Source organism: Salmo trutta, chromosome 4 (genome assembly GCF_901001165.1).
Source record: "Salmo trutta chromosome 4, fSalTru1.1, whole genome shotgun sequence".
Classification (NCBI taxonomy): domain Eukaryota; kingdom Metazoa; phylum Chordata; class Actinopteri; order Salmoniformes; family Salmonidae; genus Salmo; species Salmo trutta.
In genome coordinates, this window is record NC_042960.1 from 52,767,091 (window position 1) to 52,790,434 (window position 23,344).

The 23,344-nt window shown below is 40.3% G+C and overlaps 1 protein-coding gene across 4 annotated transcripts in view; it reads left to right on the forward strand.

The window, feature by feature from the left end:
• Nucleotides 1–525: 525 nt before the first annotated feature.
• LOC115192595 (guanine nucleotide-binding protein subunit alpha-11) overlaps nucleotides 526–23,344 on the forward strand; it is a 70,815-nt gene continuing 47,996 nt past the window's right edge. The window contains exons 1-2 of one of the 4 annotated variants that reach the window (XM_029751273.1): nucleotides 532–1,457; nucleotides 1,620–1,745. In XM_029751273.1, coding sequence (XP_029607133.1) covers nucleotides 1,625–1,745 — 121 coding nt within the window. In that variant the 5' untranslated portion in view covers nucleotides 532–1,457; nucleotides 1,620–1,624. Of the gene's footprint in view, nucleotides 1,746–23,344 lie in introns of all 4 variants that reach the window. The other 3 variants (XM_029751274.1, XM_029751275.1, XM_029751272.1) reach the window with 3 other exon arrangements.

Below are 23,344 nucleotides of genomic sequence, written 5' to 3' on the forward strand. Positions count from 1 at the left end.
GTTGTTGGATCAAATCCCTGAGCTGACAAGGTAAAAATCTGTCGTTCTGCCCCTGAACAATGCCGTTAACCCACTGTTTCCCGTTAGGCCGTCATTGTAAATGAGAATTTGCCTAGTAAAATAAAAACAAAACGCGGCAGTGACTAACGACGTTTGACGGGATGGGCGTTGTCTATCCAGTCATATCTGGAACGGTGGTTGACGTTCCTCGAAAGGATATAGTTCGTCACTAGTTGTCATACTTATATCTAAACCACGCCAATTTCTACAAATTACCGTATTAAACTGTGATTTCAAACCTAACTATAACCACTGCTAACTTATATAATGACCAAAAAGTACATTTCTGATTTCATGAATTTGTACGAGCCAATTTCGACTTTGTGGCTGGGGTAACTAGTGACAAGGAAAGAGTTTGTAGGTTTCTCTAACAAACTTTTAAAACCTGCCCGTAGACAGCGTAAACCCAACCCATTCCCTTATGATTAACCGCCTCCATTCTCCGTTTTGATTTGCATTTCGCTCTGTCAGTCACTTTTTCCCGAAGTGTCGCCAGCAACAAAGTAGTGTGTACATCACACCGAGGGATGAAGGAAAAATATTCAAAGGGGGGCGAAAAACAGATAAGGTCACTTTTGCTGTCAGTTAGGTTTTTATACATTTTTGATAGCTAGTTTGAGTCTACATAGCTAGCTATGTTTTTGGAAAATGTTACCACAATGAAGAACGTTAGCTAGCTAAATGTAATATAAATGGCTAGCTATCCATTTTAGCCAGCTAGCTAACGTTACCGCTAGCGAGTAAGCCATATTTAGCTAGCTAGCAAAAGCAACACACGAGATTGCTAGCTTCCTATCCTAGCTAAATAAAGCTTTTTTTAAGGATTATTTTGCGGCTTTTATATTTTTCTTAAATCCCCGTTGTGGTTTGCCGTTTGACAACTAGTTACTCCTTTAGTTAGCTGATGGACCGTTTCACAGACGTTCTTTGTCACTTATCGGGCGTTTTAAGGTATTAGTTCTGGGGCGGCTAGGCGAAGCAGGAGACTGTACAGATGTGGCAGCCAAGTTTGTCCCCTTGTCTCCAGGACCTGGGTTGGTAAGCACACGGCAATTTAGATGCGTTGGAGGAGTTGATGCTAGAGCCAACTACAACATTTGGCAAGACATAGATTGTTCGTTTTTGGAGAGAAACGCAAAATAGCTAGCTAAATTAGTTATCCAGATGACTGTCAAGTGTTAGCTAGCAAATTCAGCTGTCGTCGCTGGCTAGTTGCTGTCGAGTTTAGCATAGCAAACTGGGCCCTATTATCTATATTTGTGTCTGCTTCAACTATATTAACTCAAACTTGACAGTTGCACGAGACTTGCAGGCTGTGAAATATTCGGTGTAGCTGCTGCCAATGCTACAGTAGGTCGCACACAGGCGTCTTCGAAGGAGGACAAACTTAATCGTAGGTAACTGACTACATTTGTTGCATCCACAACACTCATTTGTTTTTACCACTGGACTGTCCATTCTGATTTACAAAAGGGATCAGAACAATTATTTGCTACTAAGTGTGAGGCGTGGGCGCCCCATTCAAGCCGGGCTTTTAAATACTGCGGTGATGACTTTAGAATCCATGATGGCTTGTTGCCTGAGCGAGGAGGCGAAGGAGTCCAAACGAATCAACGCCGAGATCGATAAGCAGCTTCGCCGAGACAAGCGAGACGCGAGGAGGGAACTGAAACTGCTTTTATTGGGTACAGTAACATTAAACCATTCTTCCTCCATACACACCCCTAACCCATAATTGAATTATGCAGAAAGATGCATAAATCTTAAATTGCTGGAATTCGTATGTGATTGCTCTAAATGTCGGAGTCAATAAGGCATCACTGCTGAAGTGATACCATTCATCAGGGCATAAATTATGCTGTTGCTATGTCTAATGATATGACAGTGTTTTTGCTGTATGAAGATTTATAGTATGCAAAGCAAGTTGCCCCAATTACATAACAGGACTGCTGAAGTAAACCAGTTTCCCTATGTTGATTACATTATCCGATTTATATAAAGCCGATTTCACTTTATGATTTGAATGGCATTGAGAAGAACACTGTACTTGAAATCCTGCTACTACATAGGCCCAACACCTATGTTTCTACACAAATGATGGTAACATTGAAATGGCCCATCTGTCAAAGCTGTACATTCATCAACACCAGTGGTTCCTGGAGAAGTGGCTATACTATAATTTTGCCAAAATGTTTGCCTATAGTTTTCTTTTTCCTGATAGATCTTTCAGGTTTTCACTCTCAATCACATTTTTGTTGTATAGAAAAAGGACATGTGATGTAAGACCTCAACAATGCTTATTATCAGGAGACCATTTTTTAGGTCTGGGAAAAATGGAAAAAATAAAACATTTTGGGGTGTAGTTGCTGTTTACAATTGCTCACCTAGCAAGAGACCCTTTGGCTAGTTGTGTTTCTGTACTGTATTTTTGTCTCATTTTATTTTTAAATGTAACCTTTATTTAACAAGGCAAGTCAGTTAAGAACAAATTCTTATTTACAATGACGGCCTGCCGGTGAACAGTGGGTTAACTGGGGGCAGAATGACAGATTTTTACCTTGTCAGCTTGGGGATTCGATCCAGAAACCTTTCGGTTACTGGACTAACCACTAGGCTACCTGCCGCCGTATGTGATGGCAGAGTTTGCAAATCAAATGCCATCTCGATTGATACAAATTATCATTATATCATTCTACTAAGTAGGCATACTTTGCAGTCAACATTTTAATTGGGAAGGTTATTTTGGGAAAGCCTTTAAACATTTTTATTCAAACAGCGGATGATGACTGAATTACGCATGGCAAAGATTCAACCAAGGCTTCAGACCAAACTTATTCAATACCTGGTTAGCATATCCTTAGTTACCATTTACTGGTAGATATAAGTTCAAATTACTTTCCTACCAACCCTACCGGCTACCGATGTCGTTCTTCTGTGAGCTGCTCCATGCAATAACCAGTTGAGAGCTGTGCGCTCTTGCTGCCTAGATGCTAGTCTATTCCACTGAAATGGTGCGCATGTCAATATATATTTCATGTGGTTTGTGTAGGCTACTTTGTGCATGATTTCTCTCTTGTACTACATTTTTAATATGGCGTAAACCTCCACTACACTACTTTGGGATTAAGAAGTGAAGAAGTGCCCACTGGAAGAAAAAGTTGGTATACCTGCGTATAGCCTCAACACCACCACTGAACAACAAACACTGGCTCAGTTGACCTTAGTTCACTCTAGATTTGTCTTCTGTTTTTATCAAAGATTAATGATGTTATCATAGATGTCTATAGTTTGAATGGCAAACTGAAATCAACTTTGCATGCGTTACTAGAGTATAGGCTAGTTTACGCTGTTCAGTAAGTAAGCTACAGTGGGTTAAGTCTCATGGGTTCTGTAGTCAGAGCTAATGTCTCTTCAGATCGTTCTTGTGTTTTTATAGTTGGGGGGAAGGAGCAGCAATTAAGAAAATAATTAGATCAGAGACATAATCTGGAGCTTGGGTCACAAAATCAGACATCCTCGTGGTGGGCCTTTTGTGCCGCTGTGCCTCCAGGGCTGACATAACTGAGCTGTATCACAGTGACTGTCAGGTTGATGACATGGTTGTAAGAAATACAACATAGAGGCTTCTTGGACAACATAGAGGCATCACACAACTGACTTCACCTTGTTCATACTTTTCTTTACATGCAGAGCAGTGTAGTAGGGAGAGAAGTTGCATAATTTAACCCATTGGGATGGTAAGTAGGGCCATAAGTTTTACCTGACCACATGACCTGATAACTCATAACTAGAAACCAGAGTTTTTCTTGGTGAGGTTAGGAAAAACTCATGGCCCTAGTAATGGCTGGTTTGATCTTGATGGTTGCTGTAATAGTAGCAACTGATTTCTATAAGGAGTGACCAATGTACAGTATGAATACCAGCATGGACATAGTTTACTCTCACACAGCACTACAGCTTGGATCAGCACAAACGCTGGTGGAGTGGACATTAGTGTTGCGCTTATACCGAAACTGGTACTTTTTCAATAAATGGTTTGGTAGTAGAATTAGTTACATTTGACTGAAGTACCGAATGTATCTCACGTGATAGACAGACTTGATCCTCTCAATCTGTGCAGCCCCTTTTATAGTGCAAAGTGTCTACTCTACTTACTCATTCATTGCTAGAGCTGTCTGGCCTGCATTGTTAGCTCCCCACTCATGCTGCACAGAAGTTAACACACTTCAATAAATGCAGCACTGCATGTAGAGATGTTGAAACTGTTCATTACTGTTCTTGAAACAATGTCCATACAGGCTAGAACACTTTTTTTTGTTTTACAATTCAAGACGATACCAGAAGCTTCCAGCTTTAATTGTAGGCTAACTTTCCATGCTAGCTTACAGATTAATTCACTGCCCTAGTACTTTGTTTGTGATAATATTTAAACCATAATGCAAAATATTCTGATTTCTAAGATTGTCACCAAAAAATTATTAATTCACTTAGTCTCTCTCTCTCAACAAACTCATTCACGTCTTCGTCTCCATCTCCCTCTCCTCCTGTCTGGTTTCCACTAGATTCCATAGCCACATTCTGCCTTGGAAATGACATCATTACTTTCTTAAAGAGACAGCGCACACTTTTATAAAAGAGAGCTTTTTTAATGCAAATGTTGATCAGTACAGTAAAATGTTCTCCTATCAGTTGCCTATAAAATAAGTACTAAATGGAAGGGATTGTCATCTCTAGCCAAATGAAATCACCTAATACAAGCTCAATAACTCTGCAGGCACACACTCCTATTAAATCATAAGCATTCACCTGTATTGTGAATAGACCTAGGCTACATCTTGATTTACCCAGTTTATGAATAGAGATTTACCATTGTTTTGTAGTTAGATTCGTAAAAAACAAAGTCAAATTGATTAATTAATGCATACATGGCTGTATCAAAAAGACTGACATACAATTTTTCAACTGTAATGATGTGGAACTCAAGATGCCCAATGATTGAACAGAGCAGTTGCTGAGTTTCTGTCTGGATCAAGTGCCATTCTATGACTTTGGCTAAAACTTTTTAGATTTTTTTGTGGTATCGCAAAGGGCCTCCGTTGATGTCTGCAAAGGCAGACATCAAATGTACTTTTTAAACTACACTGCTCAAAAAAATAAAGGGAACACTAAAATAACACATCCTAGATCTAAATGAATGAAATGATCTTATTAAATACTTTTTTCTTTACATAGTTGAATGTGCTGACAACAAAATCACACAAAAATAATCAATGGAAATCCAATTTATCAACCCATGGAGGTCTGGATTTGGAGTCTCACTCAAAATTAAAGTGGAAAACCACACTACAGGCTGATCCAACTTTGATGTAATGTCCTTAAAACAAGTCAAAATGAGGCTCAGTAGTGTGTGTGGCCTCCACGTGCCTGTATGACCTCCCTACAACGCCTGGGCATGCTCCTGATGAGGTGGCGGATGGTCTCCTGAGGGATCTCCTCCCAGACCTGGACTAAAGCATCCGCCAACTCCTGGACAGTCTGTGGTGCAACGTGGCGTTGGCGGATGGAGCGAGACATGATGTCCCAGATGTGCTCAATTGGATTCAGGTCTGGGGAATGGGTGGGCCAGTCCATAGCATCAATGCCTTCCTCTTGCAGGAACTGCTGACACACTCCAGCCACATGAGGTCTAGCATTGTCTTGCATTTGAGGAATCCAGGGCCAACCACACCAGCATATGGTCTCACAAGGGGTCTGAGGATCTCATCTCGGTACCTAATGGCAGTCAGGCTACCTCTGGCGAGCACATGGAGGGCTGTGCGGCCCCCCCAAAGAAATGCCACCCCACACCATGACTGACCCACCGCCAAACCGGTCATGCTGGAGGATGTTGCAGGCAGCAGAACGTTCTCCACGGCGTCTCCAGACTCTGTCACATGTGCTCAGTGTGAACCTGCTTTCATCTGTGAAGAGCACAGGGCGCCAGTGGCGAATTTGCCAATCTTGGTGTTCTCTGGCAAATGCCAAACGTCCTGCACGGTGTTGGGCTGTAAGCACAACCCCCACCTGTGGACGTCGGGCCCTCATACCACCCTCATGGAGTCTGTTTCTGACCGTTTGAGCAGACACATGCACATTTGTGGCCTGCTGGAGGTCATTTTGCAGGGCTCTGGCAGTGCTTCTCCTGCTCCTCCTCGCACAAAGGCTGAGGTAGCGGTCCTGCTGCTGGGTTGTTGCCCTCCTACGGCCTCCTCCACGTCTCCTGATGTACTGGCCTGTCTCCTGGTAGCTCCTCCATGCTCTGGACACTACGCTGACAGACACAGCAAACCTTCTTGCCACAGCTCGCATTGATGTGCCATCCTGGATGAGCTGCACTACCTGAGCCACTTGTGTGGGTTGTAGACTCCGTCTCATGCTACCACTAGAGTGAAAGCACCGCCAGCATTCAAAAGTGACCAAAACATCAGCCAGGAAGCATAGGAACTGAGGAGAGGTCTGTGGTCACCACCTGCAGAACCACTCCTTTATTGGGAGTGTCTTGCTAATTGCCTATAATTTCCACCTGTTGTCTATTCTAGAGGTCGACCGATTATGATTTTTCAACGCCGATACCGATTATTGGAGGGCCAAAAGGCCGATACCGATTAATCGGCCGATTTATTATTGTGATTTTTTTTTTTTATATGTGTATATATATACACACACACAGCTCTGAAGTGACAACGATACTGAAGAGTCTGCTTAGGAGACAAATACTCTCAACTGTTTGAATAATAAAAATAGAGTTTAAGTTACCTGTGATGAATGCTGAAAACAAAAACTGTAATTTCTATATGCTGGAAATCCTATTTTTTAATAATGGGCATGGTAAGAATTGACTACCAAAGTGCGAGTCACAATTCCCATGACACCTTCTAGCAAAATCTGAAAAGCGGTTCCTTCATTTATTCCATAGGATATTTTTAGATTAACTTAAAATAAGGTCTGTGTTTGGTTTAGGCTTACACCACCTTGCCAATTTTATAACTGTCTAGATTTCCATAGGATATAACTCTGAACAATATAAGCAAATAATTTTTTTTGTAGAGTGGATTTATGAAAATATGTTGACAAACGTTACCTAGTGAGATTTACACAGGTATCAAAACGCCGAGGCGGTTTAAGCACAAAACACAGACCTTATTTGAAGTAGATCAAGACATTCTCTATGGAAGACATGAACGGTAAAATAACGAAGGAACCCCTTTCAAGTTCAGCCGCAAGTTATTACAGGAATTATGACGCGTCGACTATTTCTCTCTAAACCATATATCTTTGACTATTACGAGCCTGCTGCTGCCTACCAATGCTCAGTCAGACTGCTCTATCAAATATCAAATCATAGACTTAACTATAATATAATATACCTTAGTTTCCGGATTTGACCATATTAATGACCTATCATCTCAAACATTCTTTCAGTGACATACGGAACCGTTCCGTATTTTATCTAACGGGTGTCATCCATAAGTCTAAATATTCCTGTTACATCGCACAACCTACAATGTTATTTCATAGTTCCGTAAAATCCTGGCAAATTAGTTCGCAACGAGACAGATTCTGTATACCCTGATTCTGCGTGCAATGAACGCAAGAGAACTGACACAATTTCACCTGGTTAATATTGCCTGCTAACCTGGATTTCTTTTAGCTAAATATGCAGGTTTAAAAGTATATACTTCTGTGTATTGATTTTAAGAAAGGCATTGATGTTTATGGTTAGGTAGAGTCGTGCAACGATTGTGCTTTTTTTCGCAAATGCGCTTTTGTTAAATCATCCCCGTTTGGCGAAGTCTGCTGTCTTTGTTAGGAAGAAATAGTCTTCACAGTTCGCAACAAGCCAGGCGGCCCAAACTGCTGCATATACCCTGACTCTGTTTGCAAGAGAAGTGACACATTTTCCCTAGTTAAAATAAATTCATGTTAGCAGGCAATATTAACTAAATATGCAGGTTTAAAAAATATTAAAAAATATATACTTGTGTATTGATTTTAAGAAAGACATTGATGTTTATGGTTAGGTACACGTCGGAGCAAAGACAGTCCTTTTTCGCGAATGCGCACCACATCGATTATATGCAAAGCAGGACAGGCTAGATAAACTAGTAATATCATCAACCATGTGTAGTTAAGTAGTGTTTATGATTGATTGTTTTTTTATAAGATAAAACTTGAAATTGGCCCCAATAAATCGGCCATTCCGATTAATTGGTCGACCTCTAGTCTATTCCATTTGCACAACAGCATGTGAAATGTATTGTCAATCAGTGTTGCTTCCTAAGTGGACAGTTTGATTTCACAGAAGTGTGATTGACTTGGAGTTACATTGTTTAAGTGTTCCCTTTATTATTTTGAGCAGTGTATTTCACCTGCATTTGAAAGTCTTTTTTTGGTTCAATAGAGTGATCAGGGGCATGCAAATATAGTTTTCCTTTACAGAAAATACATTAGTGCAACACATTAGGCATAAAATAGCTTAATTTTCATCAGATGATGACAGAAATGCAACCCTGTTTGGCTAGCAGCCACAAATTAATTGATAGTTAAAAAGCAAGGTAGTTTTTGCAAAATGTATGCATGGCCATCATATTTTAATGTTTATCATACAATGTATGATATATATTTGTAATAATGACAATTATAACAATACTGAATGAACACTTATTTTAACTTTATATAATACATAAATAAAAATCAATATAGTCTCAAATAAATAATGACACATGTTCAATTTGGTTTAAATCATGCAAAAACACTGTTGGAGAAGAAAGTAAAAGTGCAATATGTGCCATGTAAAAAAAAAAAGCTAACGTTTAAGTTCCTTGCTCAGAACATGAGAACATATGAAAGCTGGTGGTTCCTTTTAACATGAGTCGTCAATATTCCCAGGTAAGAAGTTTTAGGTTGTAGTTATAGGAATTATAGGACTGTTTCTCGAAACCATTTGTATTTCATATACCTTTGGCTATTGGATGTCCTTATAGGCACTATAGTATTGTCAGCCTAATCTCAGGAGTTGATAGGCTTGAAGTCATAAACTTCACTGTATTCAAGCATTGCGAAGAGCTGCTGGCAAACGCAGTAAAGTGCTGTTTGAATGAATGCTTACGAGCCTGCTGCTGCCTACCACCGCTCAGTCAGACTGCTCTATCAAATATCAAATCATAGACTTAATTATAATAAACACACAGAAATACGAGCCTTAGGTCATTAATAGTTTCCGGATTTGACCATATCATTTTGAAAACAAAACATTTATTCTTTCAGTGAAATACGTAACCGTTATGTATTTTATTGAATGGGTGGCATCCATAAGTCTAAATATTGCTATTACATTGCACAACCTTCAATGTTATATCATAATTATGGAAAATCCTGGCAAATTTAATTACGGTCTTTGTTAGGAAGAAATGGTCTTCACACAGTTCGCTACGAGCCAGGCGGCCCAAACTGCTGCATATACCCTGACTCTGCTTGCGCTGAACACAAGAGAAGTGACATAATTTCCCTAGTAAATATTGCCTGCTAACATGAATTTCTTAACTAAATATGCAGGTTTAAGAAAGGCATTGATGTTTATGGTTAGGTACATTGTGAAAAAAGCACTGTTGTTGCACCAAATGCGCTTGTTAAATCATCACCCGTTTGGCTAGGTAGACTGTGATTCGATGATAAATTGATTATTTGCAACGCACAACAAGCTAGTTAACTACACATGGTTGATGATATTACTAGTTTAACTAGTGATTACGTTAAGATTGATTGATTGTTTTTTATAAGTTATGTTTAATGCTAGCAAGCAACTTACCTTGGCTCCTTGCTGCACTCACGTAACAGGTGGTCAGCCTGCCACGTAGTCTCCTCGTGGAGTGCAATGTAATCGGCCATAATGGGCATCTAGAAATGCCGATTACCGATTTGTTATGAAAACTTGAAATCGGCCCTAATTAATCGGTCATGTTAAGTCCACAGTGCTCATTTGCATTTGTTAATAAAAAATATTCAATTATTTATAGTAAAATAAATGTTGCAGTAGATGTTTTCTAAGTATTTCTGCCATTTTCTTCATAGCTGGTAAATTAATCACACGAAGTCTTAAGAACTGCGAATTCTATACAGGCGCTGCAACACTGCCTGTCTGGGGCTGTGCGCATATGAAGCGGCGCACAGGTGTAAAAGTTGGTCTAATTTACTTGAAACGGAAGTCTACTGATGTGAAACTTTGTCCTTGTGTTTCTTGGCTATTCACATTTTGTTCATAAGCTAGGTAGTTTTTCTATGTTTGAGTTTCAACTGCTAGGGAAGAGAAGACAACGTTTCTACTAGTCAAGACTCAAATCTCGTAGGCACAAACATGACTGAGTCGTGTTACCGTAGTAACCTCCCGCCCTTAAAGGCGATATTTTGGTTAAGTGAATCACATCACAAAAAATGAAATTAAACAATATACCACATTACTTCTTACTACTAATACATGTTTTAGAAACATTACAAAGCATGCTCATGTTTTGTTGGTGTAATTTTACCTGCAAGAAAAAATGTAGCTAGTAAAAACATCTGAGCCGTAGGTTTTTAAATCTACCTGCCGCAGTGGCTGGTAGACCAAAAACTTAATTTTATGCCCTGGGGATGGTATCGAGTATCGTGATTAGGGTTGCAAAGGGTCGGAAACATTCCGAAAATTTTCCATAAGTTAAGCCCGGGTATTTTGCTTAAATTCATCAAAAAAGTTGGCTTACAACAGTGAACCTTTTTTTGTGGGATACACATAAGGCAATTCTAGGTCTTGTGGCATATTTTGGTTAAACTATCCCCAATTCAATGGAATTGCAACCCTCTGCATGCGCAGTGCATTCTTCCATCACATGTATAGCTGATTCTCAAGATCTTGCACACTAATGAGATGTTATTGAGCCCACACTACTACACATGTCTGAGCCAAGGACTACATGATTTCTGGTAAGTTTTGATTACAATACTGGGTGGGGTGAGTATATTTTATGACATAAATAATTTTTTGTTAACTAGTAAATAGTAGCCTACAGCGACGTGTGTTTAAATCATTTCTAACTTGTTAAAAATTTCTGCTAGTTAGCTTTTGCTACCATTTTGGGTTTTAGCTTGCTTGAGCCTGCTAGCGGAGGAGTGTTAATTCACCTGTTTCCATACATGTTTCATTTTAAAACATTTATCTTACAAAGGAGTTGTTTAATCTAACTGCTTAACTATTTATCTGTACATGGAATTGTGTATTGTTTCTTTTTTACTCTTTTTTTTCTTTATAATCCTTACAGATAAATGCCACTGGCGCTATCTGATGGGTGGAGACATTTCACTGCAGCTAATGTAGAAGGAAAAGCTGTGTAACGTTTGCAAAGACTGTGCCAAATCATATGTGAAGAATGCAACAAAGATGCAGAATCATCTGGCCAAGTGCATAAAGTTCCCTCAGCGCTCACAACAAGCAACCTCTGACAAAAGTCCCTCTACTTCTATTCGAGGTGAAAATGGTGAATCGGACACCTTATTGATAGCAACAGCTCATGGTCCTCCTGGAAACAGAAGTTGTTTTTGACTCAATGGAGGAACGTAGTCAGAGAAATGCTGATGAATGTCTTGCTCGAGCTTTGTATGCCACTGGTTCACCCCTGATGCTCACAGGCAATGTGTATTGGAAGAGATTTCTGTATGTTTTTCGCCCAGCATACACTCCTCCAACCAGACATGCTTTATCTACTAATTTGCTGGATGCAGAGTTCAACAGAGTTCAAGTGAAGGTCAAGCAAATCATAGAGAAAACCGACTGTATTGAAGTAATCTCTGATGGGTGGTCGAATGTTCGTCGGCAAGGAATAATTAACTACATCATCTCCACCCCTCAACCAGTATTCTACAAGAGCACAGACACAAGGGACAACAGACACCGGTCTCTACATTGCAGATGAGCTGAAGGCAGTAGTAAGGGACCTTGGACCGTAGAAGGTATTTGCACTGGTGACAGACAATGTTGCGAACATGAAGGCTGCTTGGTCTAAAGTGGAGGAGTCCTACCCTCACTTCACACCGATTGGCTGTGCTGTTCATGCATTGAATCTGCTCCTCAAGGACATCATGGCACTGAAAACAATGGATACACGACAAGCGAGCCAAAGAAATGGCTACCTCACCAAGCAAAGTGAGAAGAATAAGAGCACCACATTGAAGCTGCCCAGCAACACCCTTTGGGGTGGTGTTGTCGTCATGTTTGACAGTCTCCTGGAGGGGAAGGAGTCTCTCCAAGAAATGGCCATATCGCAGTCTGCCGATATGGACAGCCCCATCAAGAGGATCCTCCTGGATGATGTATTTTGGGAGAGAGTGGTAAGCAGCCTGAAACTCCTGAAACCTATAGCAGTTGCCATTGCATGGATTGAGGGAGACAATGCCATCCTGTCTGATGTTCAGAATCTGCTTGCAGATGTAAGAGAATAAATCTGTACCGTCCTGCCCACTTCACTGTTGCCCCAAGCAGAGGAAACTGAAGTTCTGAAATACATCAAAAAGTGTTAAGACTTCTTTCTACCTGAAGCCCATACACGCCACAGCGTACATGTTGGACCCCAAGTATGCTGGCAAGAGCATCCTGTCTGGTGCAGAGATCGTCAAGGCCTATGGTGTCATCACTACCGTGTCTTACCACCTTGGCCTGGATGAGGCCAAATTTTCCACCGTGCCAAATTTGAGGTTTTTTGAGCCTGATAACAAGCCATGCTCAACAAGGTTGGAAAGTGACAGTGAAGATGAGGCCTCAGAGTCTGATGTTCAAGAGGTGGACATTGAGGAGGTCCAGGGAGAAGACATGGTTGCTTGAGAGGAAGACAAACCAAAGCTTTTGTTTCTAGACTATCATTTTACAGATGTATGTTGAAAACGTTTGTGGGAGATGCTATGGATCATTCAGTATTCCCTTTCTTTTGTTGTTCAGTGAAATCATCCCATTTCATTAAAGTTCAATTTGTAAGTACATTTTATTTATTTTTCTATTGGAAGGATTTAATAATTTCAATTATGTTGACTTATGTTATATGGTAAATATATCCAATACAAAAAACATCTAAATTTTAAGTGGTATTAATATTAATTTGCATATTTCCATTAATTCCCATATTCCCGTTAATTCCCACGGAATGTGCAAACCTAATCGTGATACTGAACCTGGTATCGAAGCCAAAATTCTGATATTTCGACAACACTAATGTACGTAATGTGAATTTGAAAATTAGTCTTTTGTACTTTACCAGGCCATATTTTTGGTGCTCAAGAATTAAGTATTAGGCTTATTGTAGGTGACTATTTTATACTGGGAAATGTACAGTATTTTGAAGGTGTTACTGAAATGTTAGACCAATAGGCTATGTTTTGCTACATTATCAGGTAGATTTCCCCTGCTCCAGAATGTGTTAAACTTGTTCAGAAACTCTGTCCGGTTTCCCTCTATTTGCTACTCATAATTGCACATTTTAATTGGTTCTTCTCAGTGTTAATGAGATTTGTTTGGAAGCCTATTTCTTAGTGTGTTTAAAACCATAGGCTTTAATCCGGAAAACCTGGATCATCAAGGTCTTTCTACAAGCTGATCTCTGTCAAGGGGCATTGGTTAAGCATACTAAGAGTTTTTAATATAGCCAGCCGTTGATTTCTTTTTTTGACCACTGCCTTATTAACTCTGGAACAGTTATTGCCAATTCATAAACCAACTAAGGCATGATGGCCTTTTATGAAAGGAAATGCAAAGAACAAGGCCTAGCTGCTACACTAGCAGTGTGTGAACGGAGGCCAGGAAACCTGGGTGTTCTGGGAGATTCTAGCGACTCAAATCTTTTTTGTGTTTTTATGTTTCAGGTTAATTCAGGAGAGAATATAGTGTTTGGCCTATATCTGGATTAAGGGTGGCTTTTGGGAACAAATGGGTTTCCAGGGAGTTGGGCAAATTGTACACATTTTAATGAATGGCCTTAGGCTGAGGTCTACACCTGACATTAAAAATAACTTCTGAAATCCAATTACATTAACAAACTATTCAGATGACAATCCATTCATAGGCTTTGTTCTGCAAATGTATCCCATCTCAAATATACACAGACCTGCCAACATGCACTCATTTTGCGTACCAACTACCCAATTCTCTGTCCATGTACGAGATCTTAAAAGTACGCAGAAATGAGTAGGGCCTGATTTCAAAAAAAAAAAATTTTTTTTTTGCTTTTTAGTAAAAAATAAATCCACTGAGTAAATCTAACATCCCGATTCTCGAGCTGCAACACAGACATGTATGAAGTTTGTGTCACTGGAAATGGAGATTAATACATCATTATTCGACATAACTACCCAGTGTCTGCCTCCTCCTACTGTTTGTTGTGATGCTGAGTTTGCCGACTGTCAGCTGTACGTAAACACATGGACAAATCCCTTTTCCACTCCGTGGAAGGTAAACCCCAATTCGGTGCGTGCTAGTTCTCCAATTTGCATCGTGCGTCTGGTACTCAAAAAAATTGGACAGGGCTGGCAGATCTCTATACAAATACATCTATGTTGTGATCGGCTACCACATCTAGAAATTGCTACAAAGCAGATTTAAAACATCCATGTCCATCAGTGGAGGTGGTCAATCACTATTAGATCCCAAGTAAGTCTGACGATTATGGCATTTTGGGTAACGATTAGGGCTAGGCTTAATTGTCATGCAAAAGGCCACAGTTACTGTCATAATTGTCATTTTTGCTGAAATATGTTTTGAGCTTGTAATATATCATCATGCGCCTTTTCAAAATTAGCTACATACCTAATGAATACAACATTGTTTTGGTGACAACCCTGTCTCAAAACAAATAGTTTTTACCGCTTGGAACTTTTAGAAATGTAGCTTCTCCTGACTGTGCCATACTGCTGGTAAAACTATTTTACCAACTTTACACTCTTCATGTAAAAATGGAAAACTGCAACTGGGTAAACTACACTGAGTGTACAAAACATTAGGAACACCTTGCTAATATTGAGTTGCACCCCCCTTTTTATTTTATTTTTACCTCGGAACAGCCTCAGTTCGTCGGGGCATAGACTCTACAAGGTGTCGAAAGTGCTCCACAGGAATGCTGGCCCATGTTGACTCCAATGCTGCCCACATTTGTGTCAAGTTGGCTGGATGTCCTTTGGGTGGTGGACCATTCTTGATACACACCGGAAACTGTTGATTGTAAAAAACCCAGCAGCGTTGCCCTATGGGACTCCCGGTCATGGCTGTTTGTGACAGCTTGGGATCGAACCCGGGTCTGTCGTGACTCTTCAAGCCCTGCGATGTGATGCCTTAGACCTAGCCAGAAACATCCGATCTCATTGAATTTGACAATTCTCCAATCATATGGTGCAGTTTCATACAAGTTTCATACAGATAAGGTTTTGAGACACACAGGTTGACATATTCTAAACAAGAATATAAAAGCAACATGCTACAATTTAAGCTATTTTACTGAGTTACAGTTCAAATAAGGAAATCGGTGAATTTACATTCATTAGGCCCTAATATATGGATTTCACATTACTGGGAATTCAGATATGCATCTGTTGGTCACAGATACCTTAAAAAAAATTTAAAAAAAATTGGAACGTGGATCAGAAAACCAGTCAGTATCTGGTGTGACCACCATTTGCCTCATACAGCACGACACCTCCTTCGCATAGAGTTGATCAGGCTGTTGATTGTCGCCTGTGGAATGTTGTCCCACTCTTCAATAGCTGTGCGAAGTTGTTGGATAATTTGGCAGGAACTGGAAAAAGCTTTCGCACATGTCAATCCAGAGCATCCCAAACATGCTCAATGGGTGAGTATGCAGGCCACTGGAACATTTTCAGCTTCTAGGAATTGTGTACAGATCCTTGCGACATGGGGTTGTGCATTATCCTGCTGAACATAAGGTGATGGGGGTGGATCAATGGCATGACAATGGGCCTCAGGAGCTCGTCACAGTATCTCTGTGCATTAAAATTGCCATCGGTAAAATGCAATTGTGTTCGTTGTCCATAGCTTATGCCTGCCAATACAATAACCCCACCACCACCACCGTGGGGCACTCTGTTCACAATACTGAAATCCTCAAACCGCTCGCCCACACAACACCATACACGTGGTCTGCGGTTGTGAGGATGGTTGGACATACTGCCCAATTCTCTAAAGTGACGTTGGAGGCAGCTAATGGTAGAGAAATTAACATTCAGTTAACTTGCAACAGCTTTGGTGGACATTCGTGTCAATTGCACGCTCCCTCAACTTGAGACATCTGTGGCATTGTGTTGTGACAATTGTCCCCAGCACAAGGTGCACCTGTGTAATGAGCTTGCTGTTTTAATAAACTTCTTGATATGCCACACCTGTCAGGTGGATGGATTATCTTGGCAAAGGAGAAATGCTCGCTAACGGATGTACATTTAAATATACACAACCATTCAAAAGTTTAGTCACTTAGAAATGTCCTTGTTTTTGAAAGAAAAGCAAAAACAATCTTGTCCGTTTAAATAACATCATTGATCAGAAATGCAGTGTAGACATTGATGTCGTAAATTATTATTGTAGGTGGAAACGCCTGACTTCTTTTTTTTTTTTATGGAATATCTACGTAGGCGTACAGGGGCCCATTATCAGCAACCATCACTCCTGTGTTCCAATGGCACGTTGTTAGCTAATCCAAGTTTATCATTTTAAAAGGCTAATTGATCATTTAGAAAACCCTTTTGCAATTATGTTAGCACAGCTGAAAATTGTTGTGCTGATTAGAAGCAATAAAACTGGCCTTCTTTAGACTAGTTGAGTATCTGGAGCATCAGCATTTGTGGGTTCGATTACAGGCTCAAAATGGCCAGAAACAAAGGACTTTCATCTGAAACCCGTCAGTCTATTCTTGTTCTGAGAAATGAAGGCTATTCCATGTGAGAAATTGCCAAGAAACTGAAGATCTCGTACAAAGCTGTGTACTACTCCCTTCACAGAGTAGCGCAAACTCTCTCACCAGAATAGAAAGAGTGGGAGGCCCTGGTGCACAACTGCGCAAGAGGACAAGTACATTAGTGTCTAGATTGAGAAACAGGCGCCTCACAAGTCCTCAACTGACAGCTTCATTAAATAGTACCCGCAAAACACCAGTCTCAACGTCAACAGTGAAGAGGCAACTCCGGGATGCAGGCCTTCTAGGCAGATTCCTCTGTTCAGTGTCTGTGCCCATCTTAATCTTTCATTTTTATTGGCCAGTCTGAGATATGGATTTTTCTTTGCAACTGTGCTTAGAAGGCCAGCATCCCGGAGTCGCCTCTTCACTGGTGACGGTGAGACTGGTGTTTACCGGGTACTATTTAATGAAGCTGCCACAAAACTGCATTTTTTCTTAAAAAAAAACAAGGACATTTCTAAGTGACCCCAAACTTTTGAACGGTAGTGTATAATTGTTTTTATTTAACCTTTATTTACCTAGGCAAGTCAGTTAATACCAAATTCTTATTTACAATGACAACCTGCTTTTTCCCGGTAGGCCAACTGCCTTGTTCAGGGGCAGAATGACAGATTTTTACCTTGTCTGCTCAGGGATTAGATCTAGGAACCTTTCGGTTACTGGCTCAACGCTCTAGTCGCTTGGCTAACTGCCGCCCCATGTAAACAACTTTGTGCACGATATTGAGAGAAATAAGCTTTTTGTGTGTATGGAACATTTCAGATCTTTTATTTCAGCTCATGAAACATGGGTCCAACACTTAACATGGTGTTTATTTTTGTTCAGTGTATATTGTTTCTGAACGTTTACCTTATGGCTTCATGGAAGAAATGACCTCCCTACCACCATGTCACAGTCCTGTCTGTAGTTGACATAAGTTCTTGTCGTGACTAGGTTAGTCAGTCATGCTAGTTAGCAGCTGGCTTTAAGTGTATGGCCATAGTCATGAACACTGCTTCATACAATATCTCTCCTCAGAGAAAACAAGCCTGGTCTTCCTCAGCACAGTTGGCCTTGGTGAGGTCTCTGCAGAAAAGGAGGAAAGTAATCAAGATTACACTTCACTGGCCCTTCTATAAGACCATAAAGTCAGGTTTCTTGTCGGTTGAAATGTGATGAGGAATTTTAACAAACCTCGTTGGAGTTTTCCTGATCATGTGACTTGTTTAGGAAAGCTCCAGGCTGCATAGCTGATTCCTGGCCCTACCCACTGGTGAATACAGATGTAGGAGCAAGGAATGACATAATGTATAGGCCAAGGTATTGTCTTGCCAGAAGTGTGAAAGGTTTTAACAGCCCTGTTAAGGCTCCAACAACTCCCCAGTTCAGTGGCAGTGTGTTAGCAGGCATCTGAATTGGCAAGGATATTGTTAAACATTGACTAAAAATATCAAAGTAGAAGGGAAAAATATTGCCCTGCTTTTCCTCCCAAAGAAATAATGAGATGGTAAAATGAAAATGTTCAAAGATCAACTCTAAATTGCTGTAATCTTTCAGTTAGGGGATGGAAAAGGATGTCAAATGATATTAGTATTCAAAGAATGGCAGTGTGAAGCAATATGGCATCAAATGTAGTTTTACGGAAGTTTGATCTTTAAGGCTGGTCTGAATGCTCATTTAACTTCATCCAGTAAGCATAACATAATTCACTTTATTTCCTATTCTGCGGGCATAGTGGGAATGAATACAAACAGATCAGCAGAGCTTAATTGTTTTTTTCTCTTTCCTGTTATCCATGTGCACATTGTTATTTACCTTATAGCCTCTAAGCACCTCATAATAATGCACATTCCTCATGCTAGCTGTTTAACCTATGGGCTTTTGCAATCATCACCTTTCTCTCATCCAGTGTGCGTAAATCTTGATGTATTTATGTCAAATTACCCTCGTTCTCTCAAAAGGTGATTTTCAACAACAGCTTTCGAAAACCATCCACCTCCCTACCACCAGCAGCTATAATAAATAACCTTAAGGCCTGTCATTGGAACTCCTTTCCCCTCGAGGCCATTCCCCAAACTATTATAATAATGTCATATTGCATTGCGTCTTTGTTTGTTCATTTAAGCCTGAACTCGATTGAACTTGAGTTCTATCTAATTCATCCTTACTTCATTTGGGATCCATATTCACTACTGTTGATTCTGTAGTGCACTGTGCTTGGTTGTTCTTGTATTGCGGTGGCATTTGTGTCACTCGCCTTTGCAACCATTAAAAACACGTCATGTGTTTTTGTTTATATTGAACGGTTTGAGTAAACAATGCAATTCCTTTATACTGCAATTTTTTTACATTATTTTAAGGTACTTAGTGCAAGCAAATTGGGTTGTTTTTAAGATTTTAGCATTTTATTTTGAATGCTAGAAATGAAAGGTATTTTATATATTGTATAGATCAATAAAAACACATGCGTCCCTAAGTTGTATGTCATTCAGGGCTCAACATTTGGCTTGAGGAAATGTCTGAATTCAAAGTAGGCTGTTCCATGATGACTGAATTGCGCATTGCTAATGTTCCAAGACTTACATTTTTAATTACCTGGTTTGCATACCCTTTGTCCTTAACATTTACTGGTAGATATCATAACTTGCAACATTTTTTCCTACCCCTACCACTGTCTGTCTTCAGTGAGCTGCTCCACTCAACAACCAGTGGTTTGAGTGCTGCGCTCTCTCTCTGCCCTACCGATTATCTCAAACGAAGTGTGTGTGTGGTGCACGTGTAATAAACAGTCGACATAATGAACTAACAGCTTCGGAAATTCATATTTTTCTAATCATTTATATAGCCTAGATAAAAATTGCAATATTATTATAATTTTTTTTTACTGACTGGGATAATTGACTGGCCCGAAACATTTCTAAATCTTCCCCGGGCCAGCGGGCAGCCCTGAATGTCGAGCACTTTTCATTGGTGTTAATGCCTTGAAAATCACTAATTGCAAAGATAAACAAGGACCTTGAGGATTCCCTCCAGTGGCAAACTGTTATCAGGTGGAGGGGTCTGTATTACTATATATTTGTTTTTAGCTAATCACAGTCACATTTGAGAATTACATTGATAATTTTTCTGAATAGTGTTCAGTACACACAGGTTGACAGTCTTTGTTACTCAATTTTAATGAGGGAAATTACATTGTGAACAAAATGAGTAATCATTTCACTTTCATAAATTATTTTAAAAGGGTTAATTAATGACCTTGGATTTGAGCATCTGTGGCTTCCATTTAACAACGCCGACGTAGTGGTGGTTTTGTCGTGTTTCAGAACTAAATAAATGTGCTGTTCCTTTGTGAATTGTGCTCTTCTCAGGGGTGTGGCTGATGGTGTTAGCTGTTTAGAGGAGCCGGCTTAGGAGGTGCACTCCTCGTTGTAGCAAATGAAAGTTACAAGTGAATAAATGTGTACAGAACTGAGCTGCAGCAGCAACAGCCTTGTGAGGTTTACTCTGTTACACTTTCATTCATGCCAGACTGTATGTGTGTGTCGGAGTGCATGTAACGTTCTTGTACATATGCCTTTTAGTTAGGTAGCTGTAATTATAGGTCAAGACAGATGGTCGCCTAGCCACCTAACCCCCCGGTCCTACATTTTTGGTGTTTTGAAAGACCCTGCTCTCTGGAACAGAAGGAAGTGTATTTAGGCTGCTGAGCTCCAGACTCAGATCCCAGGCAGCTCAACTTGTTGATGTCCAGGACGAGCTCTCCTCTGGCTAATGAGATGCTGCTCTGCTGTGAGTGGATTTGTGTCCCCAGCCCCCTCTGCCTCCCACTGGGTGGCCCACCTCTACCTCCCTCCACCGCCACTGTGCCAGGCAGCACATCCACTGACACACTCAGTCCCTGTGCTGAAACCCTCCAAGATGTGTGTGTGTGTGTGTGTGTGTGTGTGTGTGTGTGTTAGAGAGCTGAGCGCCAGGACTCAGAAGTGTGCGTGTTCTCATCTCTCTGCTCTGTGTTCCAGCTGACACATTGAATGCAGAGTAGGGATGTAGAGATTCACCGATATGTATTGGTCCCCGAATTAGAATTTTTTTAGGATACAAGTGCATCAGTCTGCAGACCCAAACCAATCGAAATGTAGCATGCATCCGTCAGAAAAGCGATTTCATTGTACCTTACCAAAATACCTAATATTTTGTGACTACTGATGCGTCCTCTCCGCTCTCCTTTAGTGTCAAACTGTGTGTAATGGTGTTGAGTAATTGATATACAAAATTACTTGTAGATCAATTACTCATGTCGAACAGCCCCAGGCAATATCAGTAGGCTAGTCAAACTGCGCACTGTGCTCAGCTTCATGAGCTGATCAATGTGAGGTAGGTTGCCTGTTCCTGATCTGCGTGGTACTTTCAGCTAAAATGGCTTATGTGATATTGGGCTTTATTAGTTGGGAAACCTATGTAATTTGCTAGGTTATCTACATTGGCATGAAAAAGTATGTGAACCCTTTGGAATTATCTGGATTTCTACATAAATTGGTCATAAAATTTGATCTGATCTTCATCTAAGTCACAGCAATAGACAGTCTGCTTAATCTAATAACACACAAACAATTATGTTTTCATGTCTTTATTGAACACACTGTGTAAGCATTCACAGTGCAGGATGGGAAAAGTATGTGAACCCTTGGATTTAATAATTGGTTGACCCTCCTTTTAGCAGCAATAACCTCAACCAAACGTTGTATGTAGTTGTGGATCAGACCTGCACAACGGTCAGGAGGAATTTTAGACCATTCCTCTTTACAAAACTGTTTCAGTTCAGCAATATTCTTGGAATGTCTCTGACTTGGCCACTCCAGAAGGTGTATTTTCTTCTGTTGAAGCCATTCTGTTGATTTACTTCTGTGTTTTGGGTCGTTGTCCTGTTGCATCACCCAACTTCTGTTGAGCTTCAATTGGCTGACAGAGAGCCTTACATTATCCTGCAAAATGTCTTGATAAACGTGGGAATTAATTTCTATCGATGATTGCAAGCTGTCTAGGCTCTGAGGCAGCAAAGCAGCCCTAATCATGATGCTCCCTCCACCATACTTAACCTCTCTAGGGTAGGTGGCACCAAATCGTCCCACCTACGTGCCAGTGGAATCCTGTGGCGCGTTATTCAAATACCTTAGAAATGCTATTACTTCAATTTCTCAAACATATGACTATTTTACAGCATTTTAAAGACAAGACTCTCGTTAATCTAACCACACTGTCCGATTTCAAAAAGGCTTTACAACGAAAGCAAAACATTGGATTATGTCAGCAGAATACCCAGCCAGAAATAATCAGACACCCATTTGTCAAGCTAGCATATAATGTCACAAAAACCCAGAAGACAGCTAAATGCAGCACTAACCTTTGCTGATCTTCATCAGATGACACACCTAGGACATTATGTTATACAATACATGCATGTTTTGTTCAATCAAGTTCATATTTATATCAAAAACCAGCTTTTTACATTAGCATGTGACGTTCAGAACTAGCATACCCCCCGCAAACTTCCGGCGAATTTACTAACAATTTACTAAATTACTCACGATAAACGTTCACAAAAAGCATAACAATTATTTTAAGAATTATAGATACAGAACTCTTCTATGCACTCGATATGTCTGATTTTAAAATAGCTTTTCGGTGAAAGCACATTTTGCAATATTCTAAGTAGATAGCCCGGCATCACAGGGCTAGCTATTTAGACACACAGCAAGTTTAGCCTTCACCAAACTCCGATTTACTATTAGAAAAGTTTGATTACCTTTGGTGTTCTTTGTCAGAATGCACTCCCAGGACTTCTACTTCAATAACAAATGTTGGTTTGGTCCCAAATAATCCATAGTTATGTTCAAACAGCGCCGTTTTGTTCGTGCGTTCAAGACACTATCCGAAAGGGTAAATAAGGGTTACGAGCATGGCACATTTCGTGACAAAAAAATTCTAAATATTCCATTACCGTACTTCGAAGCATGTCAACCGCTGTTTAAAATCAATTTTTATGCCATTTTTCTCGTAAAAAAGTGATATTCCGACCGGGAATCTGCAATTAGGTAAACAGACGAAAGAAAATAAAGCACGGGGTCGACTCGTGCACACGCCTAAGCCCATTGTCCTCTGATCGACCACTTGTCAAAAGTGATAATGTGTTTCAGCCTGGGGCTGCCTCGATATCGTTCAGCTTTTTCCCGGGTTCTGAGAGCCTATGGGAGCCGTAGGAAGTGTCACGTTACAGCAAAGATCCTCAGTCT